Below are 15,756 nucleotides of genomic sequence, written 5' to 3'. Positions count from 1 at the left end.
GACAAAATTTCTATGGAATTTACCTACACAAATTAGTGGGTGGACAACCTAAAATTTGTTTAGACATGTGAGCCATATATTAGCTCTCTTACATTTGCTATCCGCCGGCAATTCGAATAATATCACTAAAAATCTCTATCCATGTAACATTCCTGCGTTTACAATCAAATTGCGCATTTGAGTGCTTCCACATTGAAAGGAGATTGCAAATATCGGTTAATTATTTGTTGAGCTTGCTTTAAGAAATAAAAAGTAATTATTAGTATATAATTTTGAGATGTACTATTTAATATTCTCTTGTCGTTCTTATATCATTCTTTGCTAATGTGGCGTTGTTAATTTATTTTTAGATCAATCTTAATTATAAAGAAAAAGAAAAAAAAGAAAAGCAATAGTGAATTGACAATGCCATATTAGTGAATAAGAATAAGATAACAAGAGAATACAAAATAATATTTTTCTATAAAGCTATTTATTATCTATTGCTTACCATAGTCCAAATATGAGGCAACTTAATGGTTAGCTTTCTCAAAATATGGATCTAATGAAACTCTTTGGTTAAAAAAAAGCATAATGTAATCATGGGAAATGATGATTAAACCAAGCACATAAATATCAAATTTTTCTAGAATTTATAGGATATTTTATCATATAGAATTTGTTTTTCAAATTTCAAATGTTGATACGTGTTAAAAATTATATTAAAAAAATATAAAAATTCAAAAAAAAAAAGTTAAAGTGGTTGAAAATGCAAAGACATGGCGGGTGAACAAACTGTCAAGACAGCACGGTCTTCGGTACAAGACTTGTCCTGCCGAGACATGGTGAGCCCCAGAAATCAAACGGCTCAGGTTTTTTTTTAAAATTTTTTAATATTCAAAGGGAGAAAAGGACAATTACAAGGGGGAAAATCTAACGGCTCAGTTTGCCTCTCCATCCAATCGACCGCACAGGGGACGAGGCCCATGTCCACCTGGACTATCCCATTGACAACGTTCATGATGTTTGGGGCCCGCATGTTCAATACCGTTTAACGTGTGGGCATTTTCAATCATTCTTGGCAGGCCATCGAACTGGCATTCTTTCCACATTTACAGAATAAAAATAAGGGAAACAGAGAGAGAGAGCATTAATTATAGCGATAGAATATGCGGGAATTCCGGTATTTTGTTTACATGGCCTAGACGGATTTCCAGCCTCTGTTCTGCTCTTGTCAGGCATTGATTCGAGGTAATCCAATCTTAATTCCATTCTGAGCTCATTGCAGTTTTGTCTGTAATTGTCAAAACTTTTGATTCATTATTCACAGAATCACAACCTCCTTTTTTTATTATTATTTTTGTAAAATATTTGCTTTTTACGTTGTTTTGGTTTGGGATTTGATGTATATGAAGGTTATGAGTGACCCACATTTTGGATTTCAGGCTGGTCATTGAATTTGGGAGGCGCCCATTTGCTTGGGAGCCTTTCTTTCCCTTCTCTAGCATCGAAATTCCGAGTTCTTGACTGGTTTAGAAGGGAAAGAAAGCAAACTTTTGAGGCCAACTCGAAATATTTCTGATCATATATATTTGAAATTGGAAAAATGAGCGTCGTTTCGGGGGTGATCTCGCGGCAGGTTTTGCCTGCATGCGGTAGTCTTTGTTTCTTTTGCCCGGCGATGCGGGCCAGGTCTCGACAGCCTGTCAAGAGGTACAAGAAGCTCATTGCCGATATTTTTCCTCGTAATCAGGTTAGTGTTTTTGGGTTCTCTATTTTCCGTTGAACCTATCATATTTGTTTATGGTTGGAGAGGATAGTGAAGAGTTATAGTTGCTTGTTTCTTGTTTCTTGTTTCTTGTCTTAATTGTCATTATTGTTAGCTGCTTTTATTGAGGAGGACCTTTTGTGTTTAAAGGGTATGGTTTTGCTTGGTGTTTTGCTATTTGTCCACATGGTAGTCTGTTGATTGATGTGTTTAAGACAGGCATTCACCCGCTCAGTATGTACTAGGCAAGGTAAAGCTTTTTATTGCAGTGGACTAAAATTCAAAGGAAAATTTTTGAGGAGTACACAAGGTGATTTTTAATAATTACAGGATATGGATTGCTTTCTCAAGTCCTCCTATTGTGAGTTTGTTTAGGTATTATAAAATGTTTATTTGGCTTATTGATTTAAGCTCTAAATAGTTAGAGGCATTGAGTCTCAGTTGAGTTATCCTCGCAACCTGCCAACCTATTGTCTGATTTGGTAGACTGGATATATTGGAAAGCAGTCTAGTTGCTCAAGCTTTGACCATCCAATATTTATTGTGTAAGTGAAGTTTTAACTGATTTTAGCATAGATATGAGTGGCATATGATTTTCCTTTTCTTTCTTCAAGTAAGTCTTTTGTACGTTCTTGTATAGTTAACATGATTATTTAGTTCCTGTAGTAATTTACCCTCGAAAAATAAGTCCCTTTGCTAACAAAAAAAAGCATGGCTAATGTCAAACACAACTTATGAAATTTTCGATCCCATGTTGAAGCCCTTATGACCCTCTGGAGTTGACTAGGACTATAAGCATCGTTCACTTGTAACTTGATTAAGTTTTGCAGTACCAGTTTGTTTCTCTTACATATTTGATCCTGCAATCTTTCTTTGTTCAGTATCCTCTGTATATTTAGCATGAAGATTTTTTCTCTATATTTTGATAGGAGGAAGGACCTAATGATCGGAAGATAGGGAAACTATGTGAGTATGCAGCTAAAAATCCTTTGCGCATCCCAAAGGTAAATTGGTTCATGCAAAGCATTGTATCTAAATTATGCTATACAGGTATAATGTGCAAATCGAAATATACAAAAATTTTGGCTAGTATAAATTAGCCTTATTTTCTAATAGTTGTTGAAAAGAGTTATTTCCCTTGGATAAGATGAATTCAAGTCATATATTCCATACATTCTTATACTTGTTCATGGAAATAATATTTATAAGGTTTGTTTCTGCTGTTGCCCTCTCCCAGTATCTTGATTCAATAACTCTCTTGTGAACTTCATTGTAGATATAAACTCTAGTGGAGCACAAAGTAAAAATTGATTAAAGGTGAATCACAAAAAATAAAGAAATTGTGCATGATGGGTAATGATCAAGGAGACTTCCTCAACCGCATGAAAAAAAATTCACGAACCCTTCAAAGATCAAGAAATTAACTTTTGAAACTTGAATACAAGGATCATTGATTACAACAAACTTCACAGAATCGTATGGTCTACGGTTATCATACTGCAAACCGATGGTGCAAAATGCACTACTGCTACATGAAACAAACTGATGGTGCAAAATCAAGAAGATTTTTTCTAAATTTTTTATCTAGGTTATTTTTGTCATTTTGGGCGCAAAAGGGGATATTGCAACTCCAATGATATATTTGGGGGGGTGGGGCATTGCAAATTTGTTGGTAGTTATAGGGGGGTAAATGTACTTCCCAAATTGTTTTATTGACGTTAGACATGCATTCCTATCCAATTATGGTGGAAATGCTTAGAAGTGAATGTGATAGTTGTTGAAGGCTCAAACATCATGTTAGAAAATCAATTGAAGATAAGAAGACTTATCCGTTCTAATAGGGGAAATTTTCAAGTACCCATTATAGCTTTACAGTAATAGACGCTATATAGTATTGTCATGTTACATCAGAATGAGATTTATGTGGCATGATCACTAATGAGGTGAGCTCTACTCAAGGTTTAATAGGTATAGAATGTTTCAGATTGGTTTCTTCATATTGCCTTGAGTGAACCATTAAAATAGTTAAATCCTTGTACCATTCTCCTATTTCTCTCCTTTGTTGCTATTGGTGATTTTTTTTGGTGCCCCAATGTGTGGGAAATTTCATGTTGCCAAATGTCTTTGGGGGTCAAATGGCACTTCCACTCCCCATAAGAATGGGCTGTTGGGTGAGGTAATGGGTTCAAGTCCTATGGTGTGCGTGAGTTACTTAACATTCTAAAAAAATTTCATGTTAATATATTCTGAAAATGAATTTCAAAGTGATGTAATCGAAATGTAAAAAGAAAAAAGAAAAGAAAAGAAAGATTCAGAGTTTATGCATTACGTCATTTGTTTCATTCGCAATGTCTCCGTTCATGCAATTTTTATATTTTTCAGAAACCAGATTATATGAATAGTTCTGATTAATTTTTCAATGAAAAGGCTTATACATGATCAATTAGTTGGAATTTGATGCTTTGTTGATGAAAGTTTCAAATTTGGTGATCAGATTACGAATTCTCTTGAGCAAAGGTGTTACAAGGAATTGAGAAATGAGAGTTTTCAATCGGTAAAAATTGTCATGTGCATTTACAGGAAGTTGTTGGTTTCTTGTAAGGAACAAATGTGAGTTTATCCTTCTTTCCTTTGTATGCTTAACTTCTGGAAATTGCACAACTGCCTTAAAAGTCGGCTAACCCAAGGTTGAAAATTCCATAGGCCTCTGTTTGCGAGTAGCTTACTAAGCATTATGCACACTCTGCTGGATCAAACTCGGCAAGATGAAATGCGAATTATAGGATGCCAAACTCTCTATGACTTTTTAAATAATCAGGTTGGTGCCCTGAGTGTTTTTTTCGTTAAGATCTTCAAAATTTATTCATTATTTGAACCATTTTTTGCTTCAAGTGTAATTCATTTCCAGCTCTCAGGTTTCTGTATAGAGAAACTTTAACTCATTTTGTTATACTGGATTTGGCAGAGCAATGGAACTTATATGTTTAACTTGGAAGGCTTTATTCCAAAATTGTGTCAATTAGCTCAAGAGGTGGGGGAAGATGAAAGGGAACAAAGTCTACGTTCAGCTGGGCTCCAAGCCCTTTCTTCAATGGTATTTCTATTTGTCATACTGCTATTGTATTTTCAAATGCAAGATTGTGATCACCCTTTGTTTCTCTGAGGAAACAGAGAAAAAAGAAGAAGAAAGATTTTGAATCTCATTGGTTCCTTCTTTTTTCCCTTAGTAATTTATCTGGAGATGGGTGGAGTGAATTTCAACTAAATAAATTTTTTAAAGATTCTAAATTCTGATTTCTTTTGTATTCCATCAATCTCTAAGCAACAAAAGGCAGTAATTCTGAACTTTGTGGCATTTCTGCCATGATAATGATGCATGGCTTCAAGTAGTTTTTGTAAGCAAAATATTTTTGGTTAGGAATCCCTATAGAGTAAACTCTAAATGCAGTTCATGTTTGCAATGGGGTATTCAAGGAGTTGAGCAACTATAGGGTTTATTCAAATTACTTTGACAGTAGACTGGGGGACTGCTTGACTAACTGTTTTATGAGTTTTGACATGATGTTTGTCCATGGCTTGATAGTGTCAGGCTTGAGCTAAAAGTATGAATGCCTTCAATTTAGACAAGAAGAATAACTCAAGGTAGTCCTCATTGACTTAGGCTAACCTCAGTAAAGGAATATCAGGGGCTTGCAAATGTTCAGAGATACTCTTACAACTTATTTTTTTTACACGGCATTTGTTCTCTTGTCTTGGTGATATTAGTAAGAGAAAATAGTTGGTGTTCTCAGGAGCACTTTGAGTTGGGGATTTAGGCAGGTAACCCTTGTTGCATTGGGATTTTTCTTGTGTGCGGAATGGATTTATTATGGATATGCATACAAGAGTTGATCTGTCTCTGCTGTGGTGAGTTGCACTGGAAGGGTGAATGTCTTTCTTAGCCAAGATCTACTGCTTTACACATAAGATTGGCCATTGATTTTTGCTTTTTAGATCAACCCTCTTTGTATTGCTTGAAATATGAGGATCTGGAGTGATATGTAGAGAAGGAATCTCATGAAATGCCGTGAGTTGGACCTGAGACTTGGGAATACTATGGATACTCTGTCACTGCTGTGGCTGGTGGTGGCATTTGAGGAACATGACACGTGCCATTCTTGATGGCTTCCAGGTGTTGGGGAATGTTGTTTATGGAATGCATAAACAGCTTGTAACACTGGTACATGTGAACAAGTTGGTGCACAGCTGGCATTGGTTTAGGCTGGAATAGAATGGTGCAGGATGATCATAATTTTCCTTACACTTAGTATAAGTCTGACAGTTGTACTTTTCTTTAACTCCTCAGTGGGCCACTTTAAGAGTCAGTGCTCTTCTTTGTAGACATGCTGATGTGTTCTGATAAATCTCTTACTGAGGGGGTAGATGTACTCCTTACTTTAGAACGATGTCATTATTATCTCACATTTGCATTTTTTTTTCCATATGCCTTTTTGTTTATATTGATAGAAAGATTAAATTCCATGTTTCAATTCCTTTTAACATGTGACAAATTGTCTATTTAATGTTAGTTTACATATGCCTTTTGGCATCTTTTTGACGTTGAGATCAAAAGAAGCATATCAGAGACAGATTCTTACTGTTTCCATCTTCTTTTCTTTCCTCCCTTCAATTTGAAGTTTTATCTATTATGTTTTCATGAGGTAAAGATAAGGACATCTTTCAAGGGAAGCTTTAATATGTTTTGCCATCAGCAGTAAATTATGAGTGGTGTTCTCTATCATGTTGAATGGTGATTTCTGAGACTGAGAATGCAATCTCATACTATACTATAGCTTACTATAGTCAAACCATTTCATATCTCTATAAGACATAATTGTGAAGGTTTTTGATATGCCATAATAATGATGCAGCACCATTTTATATTGTCTGATTTTTACATGTTCACTGTAACAGATAAAACCTTGAACTATTTATCCAAAAAAAAAAAAACAGATAAAACCTTGAACTTCCGAAAATTTGTTGACCCTCACCTCACACATAAGACACATAAGATAGAAGTATAGATCTTTCGAAGGCTTTTAATGATGATCATAACTGATCATGGCATTGTTAACCCACGAAAAGTTGAGAACAAGTTTTTGGTACTACATGCCACATGGCTGCAGTCTTTGTACATGTGCTTGTGTCATGCTTGTTCTCAGTCTTCGTTGGAAAGCATTATTATGCTGAGACAAATGATAAACTATTCCTTTCATGTCTCCTTGCCCATCATAATCATTGAATTTACTCCACTCATTTTAATTTCTTTGTTTTCTTCTTGCTTGGAGATTGGATCCCTGTGTATTGTTTTCCTTGAAAATATGTTGAAATGATTACAGAACTAACCATATCTTCTGTTTCAATTCTTGTTTTCCCCTTTGTATATTCATGTATACTTCCTTGTAGGTAGCCCGTATGTTATGTTCTAATGATAATTGGATTGTCTATTTTGCTGTGTAGGTTTGGTTTATGGGTGAATACTCTCACATTTCGGTCGAGTTTGATAATGTAAGCAGATTTAGACTTCAAATATTAATAATAGTTTGTCTACTTGTTTAATTTTTGTGTTGTAGTAGGTATATAATTTTTGAACTGCACAGAGCAGTTTCTCGGTTATTAAGTTGTTTTGTGTATTTTATGAGCCCATTCAACTTCAGACATGAAATATGAAAGGTATTTTCTTGAAAATTCTTTCATTTTGTGATGATACTATACCTGCTATGGTATCTCTTTTGTTATATTTAGTTTATATCTTTTAAGACTTGTATGTGTATGCAAGCAGATAGTAATTAATTTCCTGCAAAAGGAGGAATATCTTTGTTACAAAACAGTGGTGTTAAGAAAAAAAAAAGAGAGAGAAGGGGGGAGAGAGAGAGAGAGATGACTGGCCCGAACAGTGGTCCTAAGAAGAATAGAAACTGCTAAGATGGTGTATGTAGCAGAGCATTTTAATGTGTGTATATATATATATGGACTGTCAAGCATGCTACCTTTTCATGGCCATCTGCTATATGATTAGTGCCCTTAATTTTGTCCAAAGAGATAAGAGTTCAACTTTGAAAAAAATCTTATGAGCTTCTACCTGTCATCTTTCCCTTTGTTCCTAGTTCTGCTTTGCGGCCTATTAGATGGTACTCAGCTATTTTCAAAGTGATTTTGTCGTCTTCTCCTTAAAAATCTGTGTCTCATAGGGTTTTATGTATATGGTGAAACAATGAATATTTTGGAAGAATCCTCCATCCATGGTCAAGATTGTTAAACTTTGCTCTCTCTCTTTTTCTCAGTTTCTTGAATAACTATCACAAATTCCAAATTTCATGACATACACTTACATTCTCCACATCTTTTCTACATCACTTACCCTACATGCTTTGATATTTATCTCCAGGTTACAGCTTGAAATGTATAGGTGTGTTACTGGCGTTGCAGGGTCTTGTTCAGTTTAGCTCACTGTTTCTTGTGAATTCCCCCTATTTCTTTATTGCAATGTTGACAGCCAGAGAGAGAGAGAATATGAAAAGATAGTGAGAGCTCAACCCTAGAGTGGCTGGCTTCTCAGTTACTATATATTATTAACTAAGTAAAATTGCAAGCTTGCCCGATTACAGATAGTACTCTAACATTTATATCTTATTGAAATAGCTTGTAAATTTGTGCAATGGAATCGGCTCTTATTTTTTACCATGTAAAGAACTATATGCTAGTTAATAACCTATTTGATCTTTTGACATTTTTGTTCTTTTTATATTCAATAAAACAGCTTGTTTCAGTGGTCTTGGAAAACTATGGAGCTCCTAATAAAAAGTCAGAGAACATGGACCCTGACAAGCAATGTCATCAGAGTCGTTGGGTGCAAGAAGTGCTAAAAAATGAGGGTCATGTCTCTTCACTAGATGTCACAATGAGGCTGCCTTCTTGGCGGACAATTTTGAATGATAAAGGCGAAGTAAATGTGACATTGTAATCTCTATGGGCACCATATACTTCAAATGAGTACTTTTTTTTGCGTTTAATTATTTACCTGTCGATGACTTTTCTTGGGTTTCTCCTGCAGGGAAGATGCCAAGAACCCTTGCTTTTGGTCCAAGGTCAGCCTGTATAACATGGCAAAGCTAGCCAAGGAGGCTACAACCATGCGGCGAGTTATTGAATCCTTATTCCGGTACTTTGATAATGGGAATTTATGGTCTCCTGAACATGGTCTTGCCTTCCCAGTCCTAAAAGATATGCAGTTTTTAATGGATAATTCTGGTACTTATTTAGCATTTTGAGGTTTTTTTTAACCATCAATTGTGTTTTTCTGTTCCTCATTTTTCAGTTGTTATTTGATGATTAACAGCTCCAGCATTTTTCTTCTTTACCTTTTGCAGAGCAAAATACACATTCCTTGCTTTCCATATTAATTAAGCATCTTGATCACAAAAATGTCCTTAAACAACCCAGCGTGCAGCTTGACATTGTTCGGGTTACCACCGCCCTTGTTCAAGATGCAAAGGTTGAGCCTTCTGTGGCAATCCTCGGTGCATTAAGTGATGTCATAAGGCATTTGCGGAAGAGCATACACAGCTCCCTTGACGATGCAAATCTGGGAGCTGACATCATAAGATGGAATAAAAGTTTTAGGGAAGCAGTGGATGACTGCCTTGTACAGTTATCACATAAGGTGGTAGTAGTCTCCTACAGTTCTTGAATTAATTCAATATCCAAAATTTCATGGTTATCAAAACTTGAACCAGAACTACTTTTTTTTTTTTTTTTCTCTCATTTCAAATACTTTACTGAGTTTATATTAGTTTTCTATATATTCTGCAGACATCTACCATCATTATTGGATTTTTCATGGTTATCAAAACTTGAACCAAACTACATTTTGTGATAGTTATTTTAGGTTTTTTCTTCTCAATTCACATATTTACTGAGTTTTTATATGTTTTCTATATGTTCGGCAGACATCGACCACCATAATTGGATTTTTCAAATAAAACTGAGTTGCAATTGTCCAACAGGTTGGAGAGGCAGGCCCAATTCTTGATGTTATGGCCGTGATGTTAGAGAACATCTCAACTATAACAGTTATAGCCAGAACTACAATTTCAGCTGTTTATCGTACTGCTCAAATTGTAGCCTCCCTACCCAATTTGTCATATCAAAATAAGGCAAGAAACAGAACCTATTGTTTTATGGTTATTTCATTTTTGAGCTACTTTTATTTTTAAAACTGATTTTTTAATTTAAAATTTCTTTCTTGCCTTAGGCTTTCCCTGAGGCTTTGTTTCATCAGTTACTCCCAGCTATGGTCCATCCAGACCATGAAACAAGAATTGGAGCTCATCGCGTTTTTTCTGTTGTTCTTGTGCCGTCTTCAGTTTTCCCTCGTCCATCCTCATCTATTACAGAGTCAAACAAGGCCTTTGATCTTCCACGGACGCTGTCAAGAACTGTCTCTGTCTTTTCTTCTTCAGCTGCCCTTTTTGAGAAGCTAAAGAAGGAGAAATTTTCTTCAAGGGAAAATGTTTCTCAGGATAGCAAAGAAAATGGTGCCAATGAAGAGGAACCAAGAAATACTGATAACGGGATGCTGGATAGATTGAAGTCATCCTACACTCGGGTATATAGCATGAAAAATGACACTGCACCTATGACAACTGATGGAAATTCTGTGAGCTATTTAAATAAAGAAACGGTAAGTTTTTGGCAATGTCTTGACCATCTCGGATTTCCATACCTAATACATCATAGGGCTTGCTAGTTTCGGGCTGTCTTGGTTGGCTATCCAGTCATGGTATAGTTTTTTGCTTCTAACAGTGACTTGTTTTGTGTCGGATGACAATAGAAGTAGAAGGTTGTATCCTCAAATACATGTAAAATAGATCTGGTTCAACTCTGCTATCTAAAATGATGCTCATTATCTATTGGCCTAGGCGTCAGTTAAGAGCCAAAACTTTGGCTGGACCAGGGGCCCAATATAGATATATATTATATATATCAAGGGCACGGGGCTTGGATTGGACTGTGGTTAAGTGCTGGCCCTAAAGTATATCCAAGCACCTCTGTAATTAAAAGGTCCAATTGTCCAATGCTATCACTTGTTTAAAAATGGTCGTAGTTTGGTTCACCATCAAATCTGATGCGACTGTTTTTATATGTTAAACCTCAGGAAGCTAATTCCCTCAGGCTGAGTAGCCAGCAGATCACTCTGTTTCTTTCATCAATTTGGGCTCAGTCCATCTCACCTGAAAATACACCTGATAACTATGAAGCAATTGCTCATACATACAGTCTGGTATTGCTGTTCTCTCGAGCCAAGGTAATAATGTTACAAAGATTTTATGCTTTTGCTCTGTACTTTTGGTCAGGTTCTCTTCTTTAGATACTTTTTTTATTCTTCATGTGCTTCTCTGTTCCCAACAACCAGGCGTTACTGATGCAACCTAACTATCACTGTGTTAAGCAAAGAAGCCAGCTTAAGTAGATTTACAGCTAGAAATTGACTGTTAGGGGCACTTTAGTCATAACACTATTTTATAATTGAAAGAGCAGTTTTATTATGTGAAAGTCTCGCATGGGTTGTTCAGTAATGGTGTTAGTGTCATGTTTTAGGAACTTAATTTATTAATCAGGTCAATTAGTTTGCATAAACTTCTGAACTATTTGCCTAGGAACCTCAAAACACTTGCGAGAGTAGCTTTAATATTGTCTTAGTTTGTCAGACCAATAGAATGGGGGTTAAACTTTCCATTTCTACAAATTGTGAAAAAGTGTCTCGTCAATTCCATGATTTTTGAGCAAAAACTCTCGAGAGAACTGTGTTTGCTTGAACAAAGAAATCCTCTTTCGGCTGGAATTTCTTTATTTTAAAGCCTTTCTTGGGTTGTATATTGTTTGTACAACTGGAAAGCTTGTTTCATCTTCCATGGATGATGCTGACTGCAACTGTAGATTAGCCACACTCTAACCTTCAAATGGTACCTTCAGCGTACAAGGTTGCCTTGGAATGTAATTTATACCATATTACTACCATGCATGAACTTCGAGCTTAAATAGTTCTTTGGTTTGGGTTTTTGTCACATAAATTCAAGTTATTCTGGTATAAAGAGTAGTCAAGAGCACTGCACTCTGCAAAATCATATATTCTAGTTATCAGAAATGACTGGGGATGAACTTTCTCTGCTGGCTACATTAATTATTTATTATGTCTTTTGATGAGCTTTGTTCTTCCATTCTATTAGAGGTTGTCTTGTCTTTCAGATGGTTCTTTGGTTTGGGTTCTAGTCACATAAAATCAAGTTACACTGGTATCTATAATCATATATTCTACTTATCAGAAACAACTGTGGATGAACTTTCTCTGTTCGCTACATTAATTATGATTTATTTCTTTTAATGAGCTTTATTTTTCCATTATATTAGAGTTTATCTTGTCTTGCAGAATTCCAGTAATGAGGTTCTAGTTCGAAGTTTTCAGCTAGCATTTTCCTTGCGAAACATTTCTCTTAATGAAGGAGGTCAGCTCTCAAAGTTGTTATTCTACTTTCAGTCCCATACATCTAGATAGATTAGATTTGAATTTTTTATTCAGACTAACTGACAGGTACATGTATTGCATGTTCTTGTGACCTGTACTTGGGGCATAACATGGGGAGAGTAGAATATGAAGCTATTGCAATGCTATTTTTTCATTAAGTGATTGAGCATAATTAGCTTGTACATTATTCAATTTTCACTTATCTTCCCTAATTACATGCATACTCATGAAGCAAATAATGAACAAGCCTAATTTTTCATCAATGGGATCTCAACTCCTCAGCTCAAACTGTATTCCCTTCTATTGCAGGGCCACTGCCACCTTCACGTCGCAGATCACTCTTTACCTTGGCAACTTCAATGATTCTCTTTTCAGCAAAAGCATACAATATTTTTCCTCTAGTTCATAGTGCCAAGGCAGCACTAGATAAAATGGTAGGTTTGAGTCATTACTGTTGAAGTGTTGATGATTGGTTAACCTTGTAAGTGATTTACTTGGTACAAGCAGGGGTTAAAAGTTCCTATATCTTTTGCAAGGAATAGATACTTTTTTTCTTGTTCATGTGACTGATTGCTAAAGTGATGAATATCGAGCACATAAAGGGCAGTGCTTTTTCAGACAAAGAAAAGTGCCAGTACTTATAGCTTCTTGTCATGTGACTTGTGGTGATTAAAATCCTCTAAACTCAAACTTCTTTGTCTTCATATCATGCTTGAATCAGGTTGATCCATTCCTATATTTAGTGGAAGATCATAAGATACAGACTGTTAAAACTGGATCCGACCATCCTGCAAATGTTTATGGATCAAAAGAAGATGATAGTTCTGCATCGAAATCTCTTTCAGAAATAGAGATCATCGAAGACCAAACCAGGGAGTCCTTTGCTTCTGAGATTCTGAAGAGCTTGGAGAATTTGTCAGAAGTAAAGCTTTTATACAAATCATTTAAGCATCTTAGATTACCATTATTGATTAAAGAATTAATCATTCATATTGTTATGTTCTACTTTAATAAAGTTTGGCTTTTTTGCAGTCTGAGTTGTCCATTATAAGGGAGAAGCTACTCAATGAATTCTTACCCGATGGTATGTGTCCGCTAGGAAACCAGTTGTTCATGGGAAGTCCGCATAAAATACGTCAGGTTGATTCGAAGATCAATGAATCTCTTAAGGAGGTAATTATCTTGCATGTCTTCTAGTTATGTCTATAAATGCAAGGACTTGCATGACGTTATTGTTGTCTTGCAGGTTACTCCAATCTTTTCAATGGAAGATGATCCATTTGCAGAATCATTTGAAATTCAAACAAAATATGATTCAGAGTTGGCCATGGAAATCCCCTATCTTTTGAGTGTCAATCAACTTCTAGAATCAGTATGTCAGCCAATTCGTCCTCTCTTATTTAGTGTCAACTGCTTTAAAGAGTACCAGTGTAAAGATGGTCAGATTGAGAATGGATTTCTCCGTACATAATTATTGATAGTATGCTTCATATGCACAGGTCTTGGAGACAGCACATCAAGTTGGACGAATTTCTGTCGGTCTTACACCTGATGTGCCTTATAGGGAAATGGCCGGTAATTGTGAGGCACTACTCATGGGAAAGCAGCAGAAGATGTCTAATGTGATGATTTCTCAACAGAAACAAGAAAGTAGGATGAGCTTCACTTTAGAAAATCATGAGCCTGAGGTGAAGAAGATGGCAAGCTATCTCCATGTTGATGTGGGTTCTCATGGGGTACTTTCTCGCTCTAGAAAACTTAAAAATGAGTAATCATATGCACCATCTAGTTGGAATTAAGTCATGTTTTATGCATATGCTCTTCCAAGTCCTAAAAAGGTGCACATTTGGTTTTAGCAGTCCTAACATGTCGGCGACACCTAACGCCTTCACTTTTATGGCATTGCTACCAATATGCACTATGTTTTATTGTGAAGCTTCTAATATTGCGAACTCAAATGAAAATGCAGGCTGGAAATCCTTTCCTTGACCAAAACTTCCTTGCCGATTCATGCCAACCATCCCCGAACCCTGTTCCAATGCCGTGTGCGACAGAGTACCAACATCATCCCCACTCCTTCAGACTACCAGCATCCAGTCCATATGACAACTTTCTAAAAGCTGCCGGCTGTTGACCGTCTAGAAGTATAAATATGCATTTCGCGGGATAGATGAGAAAGTATAAACACTCATGTGCTCATGAACCTAAGGTCAAAGGCTCCCCAGCTACGAGTATCCTACTTTTTACTCTACACTATGTACGGGCTTCTTAGCATGTTGCAGAGTAATGGATGATTTTGTTACTTTTCAAATTCTTTCATTCTTTTCCCCTTCATTTTACATATATGAACACATTCAGGAAGAGGTCTTCTTATTTGCTCCCCCCTTGTGAGGAGTTTCAAAGCCGCGGTTCAGAGTTTCCCATTCCAAGTTGAATTGTTAAAATGTGAAAAAGAATATTAATGTATTGTAACGGAGGTTTATGTAAACTTCAGGCTTGATGATCATCGATTATATAGTTGGTGATATCAGACCTTTCTTATAAACTGTCTCCTCAATTAATTCTACGGAGTGGGATGAAATATCTTGTGGTTGGTTTGTAATATCATCTGTGAAGTAGGGAATTAGATTAAATATTGCATTTTTTTTGTCGTTATTCACTCTTTTAAGTAATTTTATACATCACCCCATCTCTAATACTTATGTGGCGTGATTTTCCAACCGAAAAACTAATCTCCATGCACCAAATGCTTTGGAGACTACACCATATAGACAAGAATAGGGATGATGTTAGCATTAATCATGATGGCCACGTCATAGCCAATATAAAGTTTTGGTGCCATGTGGTAGGCGTCAGTCACATGGTGGTCGCCATGTGGGTTCGACAACTATGTGAATTTAGTGGCCACACATGTATGATGATCACACATTGGCCGCCACATGGTTTTAACAACCATGCATTAGCTACCACACTGATACGAGCGACCGTGTGATGATTGCCACTTGGGTATGTTGACTACGAGTTGGTCTCTATGCGGTTTCGGCAACCATTTGTCGTCTCCACAGCGGTACCACAACCATGTATCAAATGCCATGCAATTTTGGTAGCCATGTGTCTGCCATCATGTGAATTCAAGTAGCCACACAGTGATTGCCATGTGGGTCTGGTGGTGATACAAGGTCGCACCGTAAATTTGAGAAGCAATGTAGTGGTCACCACACAAGTTTGGTGGCCACACTGATTACCACATATCCGACAATCACATGTTAGTCGTCACGTGGATTCGACAACAAAAAATTCGTTACCACGCGATTGTTACTAAACACATATATGGCACTATAGTTTTGGAATTAGTTACAAAGCATGTTTAAATTTCTTAAACCAATTCATCCAAAAGTAATTCTTATTTCATTTTTAATTTTTTAAAATTTGGAAACAAGTTTTT

At 36.2% G+C, this 15,756-nt stretch overlaps 1 protein-coding gene across 2 annotated transcripts; it reads left to right on the top strand.

Moving 5' to 3' along the window:
• Positions 1-1,073: 1,073 nt before the first annotated feature.
• LOC133873755 (protein SEMI-ROLLED LEAF 2) lies at positions 1,074-14,872 on the top strand. Of its 2 annotated transcripts, none has more exons than XM_062311510.1 (20): positions 1,074-1,230; positions 1,425-1,732; positions 2,677-2,751; positions 4,242-4,357; positions 4,451-4,565; positions 4,713-4,841; positions 7,247-7,294; positions 8,547-8,746; positions 8,841-9,037; positions 9,157-9,449; positions 9,793-9,942; positions 10,041-10,469; positions 10,944-11,093; positions 12,216-12,291; positions 12,621-12,745; positions 13,033-13,233; positions 13,344-13,484; positions 13,558-13,683; positions 13,811-14,032; positions 14,281-14,872. In XM_062311510.1, exons 2-20 carry the CDS (start codon positions 1,586-1,588, stop codon positions 14,443-14,445), a joined length of 3,105 nt encoding a protein of 1,034 aa, XP_062167494.1. In that variant the 5' UTR covers positions 1,074-1,230; positions 1,425-1,585; the 3' UTR covers positions 14,446-14,872. The 2 variants fall into 2 exon arrangements, with proteins under 2 accessions (XP_062167494.1, XP_062167493.1); XM_062311509.1 differs by having other exon boundaries at positions 13,811-14,047.
• The last annotated feature ends 884 nt before the right edge of the window (positions 14,873-15,756 follow it).

Source organism: Alnus glutinosa, chromosome 7 (genome assembly GCF_958979055.1).
Source record: "Alnus glutinosa chromosome 7, dhAlnGlut1.1, whole genome shotgun sequence".
Lineage (NCBI taxonomy): Eukaryota > Viridiplantae > Streptophyta > Magnoliopsida > Fagales > Betulaceae > Alnus > Alnus glutinosa.
The sequence above is the reverse complement of the archived record's forward strand: the minus strand, read 5'-3'. Positions and strand labels throughout refer to the sequence as shown.

Bases quoted from the DNA above. Each gene is read 5' to 3' on its own strand.
- LOC133873755 (XM_062311509.1), top strand. From the start codon at position 1,586: ATGAGCGTCGTTTCGGGGGTGATCTCGCGGCAGGTTTTGCCTGCATGC. The intron at 9,038-9,156 runs GTACTTATTTAG...TACCTTTTGCAG, and splicing joins GTTTTTAATGGATAATTCTG to AGCAAAATACACATTCCTTG. The intron at 12,746-13,032 runs GTAGGTTTGAGT...TGCTTGAATCAG, and splicing joins AGGCAGCACTAGATAAAATG to GTTGATCCATTCCTATATTT.